The sequence below is a fragment of the Kogia breviceps genome, chromosome 12 (assembly GCF_026419965.1).
Source record: "Kogia breviceps isolate mKogBre1 chromosome 12, mKogBre1 haplotype 1, whole genome shotgun sequence".
Taxonomy (NCBI): Eukaryota; Metazoa; Chordata; class Mammalia; order Artiodactyla; family Physeteridae; genus Kogia; species Kogia breviceps.
The window spans coordinates 2126557-2141164 of record NC_081321.1 but is presented as its reverse complement, the minus strand read 5'-3'; the positions used below and the strand labels follow the sequence as shown (position 1 = coordinate 2141164).

Here is a 14608-nt window from a genome sequence, read left to right as displayed (position 1 = left end):
AACTGTTTATATATATGGTGAAAACTGAGTCAACTTAAAAACGTGCAAGAGAACAGAGTTCCTCAAAATTCTTTTAGGGGCACATGAGGGAGGATGTCTGAACCACCCCCCCCCACCTCTGGGCCCAGAGGCCTCAGTACCTGCTCACTCTCCCACCGGCCCCGTGCCTGCGGGCAGCACGCCCCCTCCATCACCCTCACCTTCAGCTGTACTCTCACAAACGCACAGACGCCCACGTAGAACTTGCCATTGTTAAGGTCAACAAAATCTAGGAGTGGGAAAGAGAACCAGGTGAAGAGGGTCCTGATCCCTGTGCCTCACCTGTATTCCTCCTGCTGGCGACTGAGCACACCTTCCCCAGCTCCTTGCCCACAGAACACTCCTGCCAGAGTCGGCCGATGCCGAGGAAGAGAGCCGAAGCGGCAGCCGCTGCCAGGGAGCGTGTACTCACCCACGTTCTGTTGTGTGATCGAGTGTGCCCAGCCATTGTAGCCAAACATCTCGTTGGCCAGATTAATTACCCTGTGACCCTCAATGTAACACACCTGGAAAAACAATTTAAAGAAGAACCAAAAGCTTGTTAAAATTCCTTACCATACTTAAATGTGGATCAAAATTTACTTAATTTATATTCCTTCCCAGCTTTTTTGCCAAAACCACCCTTAAACATTCCAGAGAACTTTTCAGTGAACTTAATTCAAAGATCTTCCAGAGGAGCCAGTTAGAACTAACGTCTTGGGCCAGGCCATGCTTGGGCCACTGCAGGTGACAGTGAAGGCTGGAAGCCAGCCGCGCCCAAAGACACAAATAAAGGTCCACTAACTGGATGAGAGACCTTCTGAACCCGGGAGGACCAGAGAGGGGGTTGGCAGGTTCGTGGAAACAGTCGGCGTTGTGGGCGCCCACTTTTCAGGCATGTAAAGTCTCTTACCTTCTGGCCTCCTCCAGCCACGCGGCTACTTATGTATTCTGGGCCCAGCCTCTGCCTCAGAGCACTCTGGATGGCCTGGGACTCTTCTGCTGTGTATTGGTACTGTAATCCAGAAAGGGAAAATTAAACTGACATGTCCACCAGTCCTTATCAGCAAGTCTCCAACTTTTTGGTCTCCAGACTCCTTTACACTCTTCAAAAGTACTGAGCAGGGCTTCCCTGGTGGGGCAGTGGCTGAGGGTCTGCCGCCGATGCAGGGGACGCGGGTTCGTGGCCCGGTCTGGGAGGATCCCACATGCCACGGAGCGGCTGGGCCCGTGAGCCGTGGCCGCTGAGCCTGCGCGTCCGGAGCCTGTGCTCCACAACGGGAGAGGCCACGGCAGTGAGAGGCCCGCATACCACACACACACACACAAAAAAGTACTGAGGATCCTATGAGCTTTTGTTTATGTGGGTTATATCTACCAATACTAGGAATTAAAAATGAGAAACTCTGCAGGCACACATTCCAGTAACCATCAGAGCAATGATATCAGCACATGCTATACGGTCTCTGGAAAACTCCACCCTCACTCACGAAAGAATGAGAGTGAAAAAGGCACAGAGTATTTTAGTATTACTATGAGAATAATTTTGATTTCACAGACTCTGAAAGGTCTTGTGGACCCCCAGGGGTCACTGGACCACATTTTGAAAACCACTGCCTTAGATGTGACTAATATGTTACCATCCCTACAAACTGGGAAACTGAAGCTTCCCTCCTCAGTCTGTGTGACATTTACATGAGCAAGGGGGTAGGAGAGGAGAAAACAGGACAGGAAGCCTTGCTTCCATGTGTCCTCTTCTCTAGTTCACCAATTTCCCATCCGACACATGGAGACATACACTCCTACTTGTTTAGATTTTCATCTCCTCAGTGCTTTTCCCCTCTGCCCTATTTAAATGGAATAAATACACACAGATTTCTGGTAAGACAAAGATGGAATTGGGGGGGACAAAGCAAGAATCTCCCTTATATGCACAGAGTATCTCCACAAAGAGTACAACACCAGAAACTTTGGATACCTCCAAAAAGAGATCTGGGGGACATGTGGACAGGAGTGATGGGAAACAGTGAGACTTTGTACATACAGTCTGTTTCATTTTGAACGTTACCACATATGAAGATGTAATTTATCCAAAACATAAATAAAATTTGAATCTAAATGTAACCCCCAGTGCTGCTAAAGTTCCAAAATGCCGTCAGAGCTTGTCAAAGACTCCCAAATGATGCACTTAAATGAAAGAAAACAATAAAACAGCTTACATGTATATGATGGTGCTCTACCAATGGCTTCCCCATACCTTTTTCACTTAACCTCGTTCCTGCCAGCTATGAAAAAAACACACGTACCTGACCAAAGCATAATACAGAGCTGCCACCAGCAGGACGGCTGTCACGGCCGTTAAGAAGTGCTTCTTCAGTCCCAGACATGTTGATTCAGGTTGACCTCTAAATAAAATGAAGATTTAAAAAATGATCTCAAAGAATGCTAGTGGTAAAAGGCAAGAGCCTCTACTAGAAATCAGATGGAGTAACTTTCCTTGCGTACTTTAAACACTGACCCAGTCAAGGGCCACGTTCCTCAGCGCTTAGCTATCACCTAACAAGCCACTGAAAATCCTTTAGGGTCTGCTTCTACCTTTCTGCTAAAATTTTGCCAGTGTGGTGGTGCTATTAAAGGTGATTTTTACAATAAGAATGTATTGTATGTTATAATTACAATGTTCGTAATTGAAAAAGTCAAAATTACAAAAGCATGCTAGGGGAGAGCAAACAACCAGCTTATGACCACCTGCTATATGGGCACCGTGACCTTGACCTCTGTGGGTTGAAGGGGAAACATAGGCCACGGTAGCTGAACTGCTGTCATGGAGCCAACACACCAGCAGGCGGGAGGAGTGTAACAGACATGACGCAATGGAAGAGCCAGATGGCACAGAGGACCCTGTGTTCAGAAAGGGCACAGCATTAAACCACTAGCAGTCCCTGCGGTTTCTTTGCCACCTGGGACCTCGTTACAAATGCACATTCTCAGGCCCCACCCCAGACCCACTGAATCCAAAACCAGAGGCGAGGCCCATGTATGAGTGCTGGACCAAGCCCACCCCGTGATTCTGAAACAAGCTCCAGTTTGAGAGCCACTGCATTAGACTGAGACCACGCAAGCGTGCAGTCTATTAGAAAAGAGAATTACCCTCAGAAAAAGCACCTGCAGCTGGGCTGACCCGCTACCTGAGTGCCCCACCTGCCTCAGATCCAACAAAGTTGGGCCTCAGCACATCTGCATGCTATAAATCTTCAGATTGTTCGCTCACAGTAGGACCACAAATCTACGAACGTCAACCAGTATGATTCCCCACGCAGTGTTCCAAGATGGTGTTTAAGAGCTGACATTCCAAATGGTGATTTCTGGCTCCATCACCCACGAGGTCTTGACCAAGAGAAAAATCACATAATCTCTCTAAATGAAGTTTCATCATCTAGAAAATGGAGATAACAATATTACCTACATTTCCTAGGAGTTCTGTAAAGATTAAATGAGAAACTGCATAAAAACTGCATTAATGCAACTAGAGATTATCATACTAAATGAAATTAAGTCAGAAAGAGAAAGATAAATATCATATGCTATCACTTATCTGTAGAATCTAAAATATGACACAAATGAACCTATCTACGAAACAGAAACAGAATCACAGACATAGAGAACAGACTGGTGGTTGCCAAGGGGGAGGGGAAGGATGGACTGGGAGGTTGGGGTGAGCAGACGTAGGCTTTTATATATAGAACGGCTCAACAAGGGCCTACTGTACAGCAGAGAACCACATTCAATATCCTATGATAAACCATAATGGAAAAGAATATTAAAAAATGAATGTGTGTACTGAATCACCTTGCTGTACAGCAGTAATTAACACAACATTGTAAATCAACTATACTTCAACTTAAAAAAAAAAAAAAACTACATCAGAAGAGTGCCTGGCACATATGAAATACTAGATGTTAGTTATTGCTAAGCTCTTGTTAATTTTCTTACATACATTATGATGAAAATGCAGAAAACTAAATGATCATAAAACATTACCTTTCAGCTAAGAGGTGGTAAATTTATTTATAATCTTGCACTAAAAAGTAGGATAGTGGCCTATACTAGGTTAGTCAATAGTTAGTGTCTAAAATTGTTAAATGAAGAAATAGTGGAATGAGGATATTACTTAGAACTACAAATGCCAGAAAAGACAAGTAAAAGCACGAAACATCTCTTAGGAGTGGTGCTGGTGTGAAGAACGGTGCAGCAGGGCTCGCCTTTTTAAAAATAACGTTTAGTGCTATTTCCTTTTCAAATATGTGCATGTATTATTTTAATAAAAATTTAAATACCTGTTCCATAAAGCAGGGGTCAGCAAACTTTCCATAAAGGGCCAGAGAGTAAATATGTTAGGTGTAGGTGTTGCAGGTTATATGGTCTCTGTCACTATTTCACTTTGGCATTTTAGCATGAAAGTAGCCATAGACAATATATAAATGAATGGGCATGGTTGTGTCCCAATAAAACTTTATTACACAAATGAACTTATTTACAAAACAGAAACAGACCCACAGACTTAGAAAACAAACTTATGGTTACCAGGGAGGAAGGCCGGCGGGGAGGGACAGATTGGGAGTTTAGGACTGACATATACACACGGCTATATTTAAAATGGATAGCCAACAAGGACCTAATGTAGAGCCCAGGGAACACTGCCCAATATTCAGTAATAACCTAAATGGGAAAAGAAACTGAAAAAGAATACATACATGTATAACTGAATCACTTTGCCGTACACCTGAAACTAACACAACATTGTTCGTCAACTATACTCCAATATAAAATAAAAATTTAGGGACTTCCCTGATGGTCCAGTGGTTAGGACTCAGCGCTTCCACTACAGGGGGCATGGGTTCAATCCCTGGTCAGGGAACTAAGATCCCGTGTGTCACATGGCACGGCCAAAAATAAATAAATAAAATAAAAACTAAGAAACAAACAAAAACTTTATTACAAAAAGAGGTGGCAGATTTGGCCGATAGATCACGGAGCGGGATACTAAAAAGTTGTGGGTGAACAGGATATTCACAAAGTTTCAAATGAGAGCCTATCTGGTTATCTGTTAAAAAGAAGGGCACACACTGCAAATGTACTAATGTCACTGAACTGCATGCTTAAAAATGGTTAAAATGATAAATTTTACATTATGTACATTTTACCACAATTTTTTAAAAAGGTGGGGAATAGCTTAACACAGAAAAGATTTCTATCTCACTCACGAAAAATTTTAATACAGTCTGGCGGCCCCAGCTCATTGCCGCAGGGGCAGGCAGAGCTGGAGCAGTCACACCAGCTCATAGCTGCCTCAGCTGTGACATGCATCACTCTGGCACAGTTCCCTAGACAGAGCTAGTCACATGGCCCCAGAGGCTGCAAAATATAAGAAGGCATTTAAGTATTTGGTGAGTACTGTCTCTACCACATCCATTTCTCCCCACTCCAGTAGGAGCCCCTAGAAGGTAGGGGGGTTCTTCCTGACTCTCTGTGGCACCCCTAGGGCCTAGCATAGCACCTTGCTCATAGTAGGTGGTCAGGAAGGGAAGTGTCTGAATATTAAATGAACGGATACACCAGTGAATGAAAGAAATACATAATGCAGGATATAAAGACAGTATATTTTTTAATTCTAGAAACTAATTTTATAAGGCAAGTTACACTTCTCACATTTAAAAAGCAATTTGTTTCTACTTTTCTAAACAAGCTTATAAGATTCAATATATTGAAAAAAGGACAACTAGTCTCTGCCCATACACTAAAACATGTAATTATTCTTTAAAAAAAAAAAATCATTTATTTATTTATTTATTTTTGGCCACGTTGCGTCTTTGTTGCAGCGTGCGAGCTTTTCTCTAGCTGCAGCGAGCGGGGGCTACTCTTCGTTGCGGTGCGCAAGCTTCTCATTGTGGTGGTTTCTCTTGTTGTGGAGCCCGGGCTCTAGGCACGCAGGTTTCAGTAGTTGTGGCTCGCGGGCTCTAGAGCGCAGGCTCAGTAGCTGTGGCGCACAGGCTTAGTTGCTCCGCGGCATGTGGGATCTCCCCGGCCAGGGGTCGAACCCACGTCCCCTGCACTGGCAGGTGGATTCTTAACCACTGCACCGCCAGGGAAGCTCTGGAATTATTCTTTTTGCCAGTTTTAACTTTGGAAGAAACGCTTACTGCTCCGCCTCCCTTTCTAAAAGTGTCCACAAACCATTTTCCTGTTATAAAATTAAAATGTCTTTATTGTAGAAAGCTTTAAACATATCAAAAATATAGGAAGAAGTAAAATGTGGCTGGATCCCCACCAGCAACAGATAGTTGTTACCTTCTTCACAGATGACTGTGCTTGTGTATGTGCGGTTTTTTTGCAGTACGCGGGCCTCTCACTGCTGTGGCCTCTCCCGTTGCAGAGCACAGGCTCCGGACGCGCAGGCTCAGCGGCCACGGCTCACGGGCCCAGCCGCTCCGCGGCACGTGGGATCCTCCCGGACCGGGGCACGAACCCGCGTCCCCTGCATCGGCAGGCGGACTCCCAACCACTGCGCCACCAGGGAAGCCCATGTATGTGTGTTTTATGTGTATGTATATGCGTATCTGTTAAACCAAAGTAGATTCCCAATGTATCAGGCATATCTTACGCAGGACCTCAAGTTTTGGCCCTGCCTGTCTCGGAGGCCTCAGACCACTGTCGCCACCCTGGCTGCCATTAGGAGGACCACATTCGTGAGCGTCCCGACCAGCAGCACATGGGCACAACCCTACAGCCCCTACTTCCCGCTCACAGGAATGACTCTTACCTCCCACCCTCGGCGTCTCTCCTGCATTTGAGGTGTGAGAACCCGTGGGACCCACCTGATGCCCACATGTGCACAGTCTGCACATCTGCGGGAGCTGATGTACCACGGGGCAAAGCTTTTACCAGGGAGACAAAGGCGCTGAGGAGTAAATCCTCTCCTCCCCTCATTTAGGTGGCTGTCCTGGGGTGTGGCACTTTATAGCTCCTCCTGGGAGAGAGCTTAATGAAACCAAGCAATCTGGTGTCCTTGTTACCAAGGGGTGGCCAGCTTGGAAATGCACGCTTGAACTGACTTCATCTTTCACCTCTCCCCAATCCCCTTTTCCTTCACTTCTGCTTCCTGGAAATGCAATTCCTTAAAAATAATAGCACATAAGCTTTTGCCTCAAGCCCTAGGTCCCGGGGTCCCCAGGCCTAGCAGACACTAGGGGTGCTGTGCTAACTATCCCATCAGCTCTCGCCGCAACAGCACACGCCCAGCCTAACTTCCACATGCCAACACCTGCATCTCTTTACCTGCGGGTTTGCTTTGGCATCGGGCCCATTCTGTACCTGTTCAGGGTAAGCCGCAAGTACCAGAAAATGGATGCCCCTGGGAGCCGCCCCAAACAGTTACTGACAGGGGCTGGCGTCTAAAGACCCTAGATTTCTCACCCCTCTGTGGGATGAGCTAAGCTGTGAGTTCTGTGCTGGCTCCAGGTTTCTGGTGGAATCAGCTTGGGTTGCACCCTTTGTTGACTGCCTTTTCTGTCCCTTCTCACTGCCTCTCTGTTCTCCCAGTATGTCCTGAGGTCAGTCCCCAAATAAACTACTTGCACTTGGAGAAAAAATGGAGGGGGGGCAAAGACACCCTTACAATGTCAGCCACCTTACAATGTCAGCCACCTTAACCAAGCAGTCAAACATAATAATGCCACCAACATCTCTACCAATCTAATCGTGACTCTAATCATGAGGAAATAATCAGACAAGTTGAAATCTACCAGGCCTGAACTCTTCAAAAATATCAGTGCCTCAAAAAACAAAACAAAGCACAACAAAAAGGATAGTGAACTCTTCTAGATTAAAGGAGACTAAAGAAACAGGACAACACACTGTGTGACCCTGTATAGGATTTTAGATCAGGAAAAAAAAAATCTGTAAAGGACCTGACAAACGCAATGGGGGAATCTGACGATGAACTGCATATTGGACGCTGGTTCTGTATCACTGTTACTGAGTGTGATAACTCTATCTTATGGTCATATAGGAGAATGAACTTGTTACTAGGAGATACATGATGCAGTACTAGAATAAACTGTCATGTTTTCTGCAACTTACTCTCAAATCATTCAACGAGTAAAATGTGTGCATGTGTAAAGACAAGGAGAGAAAGAGGTAAAGTAACAAACCTATGAATCTAGGTGAAGGCTATACAGGCATTCATTGTATAACTTTCCTAGAGGCTTCAAATTTTTCAAAATAAAATGTTAGGAAAGACTTCCTGATAGCCAAAGTTATGGCAGCTACATAAATCTAAATATCCCAATACATCTGCCAAAAACTATATGCACCAACAAGAGGAGCAAATAAAACCACAAATATCCTGTATCTCCTAACATAATTAGAAGACTGAAAATGGAAGTTTCAAATTGCCTAGAAGTAGAAAATACATATATATATATATCAATTTCTGGTGGAGATAGTTCTAGAACTCTCATCTCGACTTTTTGAGGGAGCAAGGTGGGACCCAAATGGCAAGAGAAATGCATAGAAGGGAGAAGAGGAGGATGGAGAGCCCAAGATAGAACTAAAATCACTCCCTGAAAAAGAAGACCCACACTAAGTATGAAGATACCGATGAAACATTCTGGGAGATGAGTGCAGCCTACGGAGAAAGAGACGCGTGTATGTACAACTCAGTGAGGCAGAAGTGGCAAGGCGGGGCTTCTGAGAAGAAGGAAAAGGAATGACGGATGCCCTTTGAAACTGTCCTGTGAAGTGCAAAAAGGGGGAAATGTAGGATCCTATAAAGCAAGAGAACATTTAAAAGTCAAAGGATATACAACCATCTCCCCCCAAATGCCTTCTAATAAAGAAACATACTCACTACACTTACAAAAGCATAAGGGGACTTCCCTGGTGGCTCAGTGGTTAAGAATCCGCCTGCCAATGCAGGGGACACAGGTTCGAGCTCTGGTCCGGGAAGATCTCACATGCCGCGGAGCAACTAAGCCCATGCGCCACAACTACTGAGCCTGTGCTTTAGAGCCCACGAGCCGTAACTACTGAAGCCCAAGCACTTAGAGCCCGTGCTCCACAACAAGAGAAGCCACCGCAAAGAGAAGCCCGCGCACCGTGACGAAGAGTAACCCCTGCTCGCCACAACTAGAGAGAAAGCCGGGGCCCAGCAACGAAAACCCAATGCAGCCAATAATAATAATAATAATAAAATCACTAAAAGAAAAGAATAGGAAATACTCGAAGTAGGAATCTTGTAAATCACCCCACACTGTCAATCCTGTTCACAAAATGCAAAATCAGATATAAAAAAGAACTTAATATAGTTCAATAGTGAACTTAAGATAGTTCAAAAGAAATTAAATAATCTGAAAAAGAAGAAAAAACAAAGATTGAAAATAACAAAGGAGCCTCAGGGTCCTGGGGGAAAACATCAAAATGGCTAACACATATAATCAAAGTCCCAAATGAAAAGGTTAAAGAGAAGGGGGATAAAAAATTTTTTTAGGGCTTCCCTGGTGGCGCAGTGGTTGAGAGTCCGCCTGCCGATGCAGGGGACGCGGGTTCGTGCCCCGGTCCGGGAGGATCCCACGTGCCGCGGAGCAGCTGGGCCCGTGAGCCATGGCCGCTGAATCTGCGCGTCTGGAGCCTGTGCTCCGCGACGGGAGAGGCCACAGCGGTGAGAGGCCCGCGTACCACAAAAGAAAAAAAAAAAAAAAAAAATTAAAAAAAAATAATGGCTCAAATTTTCCCTAATTGGGTGAAAGGCATAAGTTTATAGATTTAGGAAGATCTGCAAGTCTCAAAGCAGGATAAACACAAAGGAAATCACACCTAGACACACCATAGGCAAAATGCTAAAAACCAAAAATAAAGAGGAAAATCTTAAAAGCAGTCAGAAAAAAAATGGCACACTGTATACAGAGTAACAATGTGAATGATGGCTCCACTGTGAGTTAAAAAAAAATACTTAGGAGTAATTTTAATGAACAATGCATAAGACCTCTTCAAACTATAAAACAGTACCAGAAGAAATTAAAGACCTAAATTAAACAGGAGATGCACCATGTTCATACATTTGAAGACTCTATACTGTTAATATGTAAATTCTTCCCAAATTGACCTAAAGATTCAATGCCATTGCAATCATAATCCCACGAGACTTTTTTTAGAAACTGGTAAGATGATTCGAAAATGCAAAGGATCTAAACTAACCAAATCAAACTTGAAAAACAACTAAGTTGTTGATGTACACGGCACAACTTCAAGACTTACTATAGGGCTTCCCTGGTGGCGCAGTGGTTAAGAATCCACCTGCCGATGCAGGGGACACGGGTTCGTGCCCCGGTCCGGGAAGATCCCACATGCCGCGGGGCGGCTGGGCCCGTGAGCCGTGGCCGCTGAGCCTGCGTGTCCGGAGCCTGTGCTCCGCGACGGGAGAGGCCACAACAGTGAGAGGCCCGCATACCGCAAAAAAAACCCCAAAAAACAAAAAAATAATAATCCAATACCGAGCCACTGCTCCTAGCAGAAATACAGGCCTAGGTTCCTGTGAGCCTCCAGTCACTGTATTTTCATAGACCAGTCAATACAAAAGCTTGCTTTACCTGTTTCTGTCTATTAAAGGCACCCTATTTAGTATGTACTGTTGATGCGTAACTACTGAACTCACAGCCAACAGCACATAACTCAGACCCGAACAAAGCTCATCTAAGAGAAGCTTGCCGTGTCTCTGTAGGGCACATCACAGCCACCCTGCACTTAGGAACACCAGACAGCACTTCAGCCCTAAGCTTGGAGAACATTCTAAACCGTGAAATCACAGCAACATGGATGGACTTGGAGGGCACTGTGCTAAGTGAAATAAGTCAGAGAGACAAAGACAGATACTGCATGATATCACTTATATGTGGAATCTAAAAAACACAACAAACTAGTGAACAAAACAAAAGAAGCAGACTTACAAATACAGAGAACAAACCAGTGGTTACCAGTGGAGAGAGGGAAGAAAGGAGGGGCAAGAGCGGGGCAGTGGTACTTCTGAAAGTCCTAAAGAACCAGAGAATTTAAAGAATCCCTCATTCAATTTTTAAAAAATGCGTTAAAGAAAGTGGAATCACTAACGAAAAGCATAAAACTGTGGCACTAAACATGCCACAACAAGGACGCAGGTTTACAGTGTGAGCTGAGACAAGAAGGCAGGGGGACGCCTTGCTGGACCTGAGCTGGGGGCGGGCGCGTTGGCTCTGCTATCTACTTGGAGGCTCCCGAGGAGTTTTAGCCGGGCCGCGCATCCGCAAATAACGGAGATGAACTGGGCGTGCTCGGAGGTCAGACATCTCCCACAGCTCTCAGCCACCTTCTTCATGCGCTTATCTCCGAGTCCACCCAGTTCCTATCACGCGCCAACAGGTCTTGGCGGCATCGCTGATGACACCCGCACACCGACGCTTCTCTGCCTGTGACCACCACAGCCGACGGCCGAGCAAGTGCTGAGCCGAGGACAGAAACCCTGGCAAACTTTCCTGCAAGACAGCTGACCCGACGCCACTGGAACACTACCTGATCCGATCCCAGAGTTCAATGTTGGGAGAAGGGTTTTAAGTTGACTGTGCCTCCGACTGTGAGTTCCGTGGAGGAAAAGACCTCAAAAGGCCTCGGAAGCCAAAAGGTGCAAAAACCCAAATGCCCATAGACTGACGGAGAAACACAACATGGCCTCTCCCTAAGGTGAACTATTATTATTCGGCTGTAAAAAGGGGCGAGTGCCGACCACTGCTACAACGCGGACGAATCCCGAGGACCTGTGCCGCGCGCAAGGAGTCGCCCACGAGAGGACAAACGCCGTCTGACTGCACTGAGGTGAACTATCCTGGCCCCGCAAACTCAGAAGCAGAAAGCGGCCCGGTAGGGCTGGGCAGCGGGACAGGAGAAGCGTCTGCTACGAGCTCGGGATTTCCTTCCGGGGCGATGAAACGCTCTGCAATTGGACAGTGGTTATGGCGGCCCAATCCCCTGACTATACTAAAAACCACTCAACTGATCTCTTTAGAAGGATGAATTTAGTCGTATGTGAATTCTCTCTCAATTTTTAAAGAATGGTCTAGAAAGGCTGAAGACGCGCTCACCTGTCAAATCCCTCCTAAACAGTTAACTCCTTCCACGCCGCAGCCTCTCCCTCCTGGCGGCCCAGCCGTGGACACCCTCCGTCCCCGCCCGTCCCGGCGCCCTCGGGCCGCAGCGCCCTCGCGGTTCAGCACACGCTGCTGGGCCTGGGACCACTGAGCCAGGACTCGGAAGACGAGCTCCCCACCCCGTTGGAGACCCCACTCACGCGCCTCTGCCACGCAGCGCGCACGAAGCTCCGTCGCGACTGAACGCGGGCAAGGGCACTCGGGCACGGCCGCGCAGAGGACGCTGGGAAGAAGGTCCGGGAGGGGAGAGCGCCTGGCTGGGGTGGGCTGAACGCGGAGAAGGGCGCTCCAGCACGACCGCGCAGAGGACGCTGGGGAAAAGGTCCGGGCCGCTCTGCCCCGGGCCATAACTGCGTGAGCGCGCGTAAGGGCCCTCGGAAAAAGTCCGACCGAAAACGTGCCAGGCCACTGCCGGGCACAGGAAGAGGGGCCGCAAGTCAAGTCGGAGGGGGAGCAGAGCCGTCTGTCGAGAGCCGCAAAAGCAAGCTAACAGTACGAACCTGACCTCCGTGCCGCTGCTCCCTCCGCTTGGCTTCCGCGGGCCCTGCGCCGCCGGGATCTCTGCTGCCTCCTGGCGGCCGGCGAGCTCGCCCGGCCTCGTGGCGCCGCCCTCAGCGCTCCCAGCCCGGCAGCCCGAGCCCAACTAGGGGTGGCTGGACCGCTCGGCGCCGCTCAGTGCCCCTAGGCTGCTGCGGGAGAGGACCCTTCCCCTGCATCCTGCTAAGGCCGGTCGTCAGAGCGCAGCCTGGATCGCAGGTCGACGAGCCCGCCGGCCCAGGCCGCGCCCGCTCCACACGCCCACTCCCCCGCACTCCCCCCCACCCCTGCCCCCGGGTCTGCAGAACTCCCAGGCGCTCGCGTCGAGGGAGACGCTGCATTCGGGACGTCTTACAGCACCGAGCAAAGCAAGATTAAAAAGTTGTCCTCGCGACTACGAGCTGATTGCGGAAAACTCCGACAAAATCAGTCTCTGCGTTTTCCAGCTGTTGCCCCGGTGCCCTTCTAGCCGCGCGGACCCCGATGTGAGCAGCAAAGCCCCGGGCGAGTCACTTCCTGCTGGGCTAACTGCTCACTCCTCGCTGGAACAACCCCCGCCCCCACCCCACCCCAGTGCATTTGGTAAAGAAAGGAATGTTGGCTTCCAAATGGTGCTGGGACAGTTACTGTTTGGGGTTAGATTCCTTATCAAAATATGCACTAAAATAAATTACAGCTGAATTCAAGGGTGGAATGTTAAATACACGCAGATACACATAAAACAAAGTAAAAAAAATATGCAGATGATTATCCGACCTCAGAACGCAGAAAAAAGCTTTCTAACTATAAAAACTGGTAAAGTAATCATGAAGTAAAAGATGGATAAATGTAGCTACCTACATTCAACTTCTTTAGCTTCTGGAAGTAGAAAATAAACAAGAAAAAGGGGGAAATATTATTGACATGTATGGTGAAGAGAATTCATATATAAAAAGTTCTAACAACTCAGGAGATATACACAAATGAAGTGAGTGGATATTTCACAAAAGGAGAAAGATAATAAATAGGAAAAAAGGATTAACTTTAATAAAACCAAAAAGCAAACATATTAAAATAAGTATATAAATATAGATGCAAAAATCCTCAACAAAATACTGGCAAACAGAATCCAACAACACATTAAAAGGATCATACACCATGAGCAAGTGAGATTTATCCCAGAGATGCAAGAATTCTTCAATATATGCAAATCAAACAATGTGATACACCATATTAACAAACTGAAGAATAAAAACCATATGACCATCTCAATAGATGCAGAAAAAGCTTTTGACAAAATTCAACACCCATTTATGATAAAAAACTCTCCAGAAAGTGGGCACAGAGGGAACCTACTTAAACATAATAAAGGCCATATATGACAAACCCACAGCAAACATCATTCTCAGTGGTGAAAAACTGAAAGCATTTCCTTTAAGTTCAGGAACAAGACAAGGATGTCCACTCTCACCACTCTTATTCAACATAATTTTGGAAGTCCTAGCCATGGCAATCAGAGAAGAAAAAGAAATAAAAGGAATACAAGTTGGAAAAAAAGAAGTAAAACTGTCACTGTTTGCAAATGACATGATACTATACATAGAGAATCCTAAAGATGCCACCAGAAAACTGCTAGAGCTAATCAATGAATCTGGTAAAGTTGCAGGATACAAAATTAATGCACAGAAATCTCTTGCATTCCTATACACTAATGATGAAAAACCTGAAATAGAAATTAAGGAAACAGTCCCATTTACCATTGCAACAAAAAGAATAAAATACCTAGGAATAAACCTACCTAAGGAGACAAAAGACCTGTATGCACAAAACTATAAAACACT

At 46.3% G+C, this 14608-nt stretch overlaps 1 protein-coding gene across 1 annotated transcript in view; it reads right to left on the bottom strand.

Moving 5' to 3' along the window:
- Nucleotides 1-12466, bottom strand: part of RAD52 (RAD52 homolog, DNA repair protein) — a 30026-nt gene extending 17560 nt beyond the window's left edge. Inside the window, 7 exon segments of the mRNA XM_067008478.1 lie at nt 141-268; nt 452-545; nt 932-1033; nt 2325-2423; nt 2767-2919; nt 3224-3454; nt 12392-12466. Of these exon segments, the coding sequence (XP_066864579.1) occupies nt 141-268; nt 452-545; nt 932-1033; nt 2325-2405 (405 nt within the window). The 5' untranslated portion in view covers nt 2406-2423; nt 2767-2919; nt 3224-3454; nt 12392-12466.
- Nucleotides 12467-14608: the final 2142 nt, after the last annotated feature.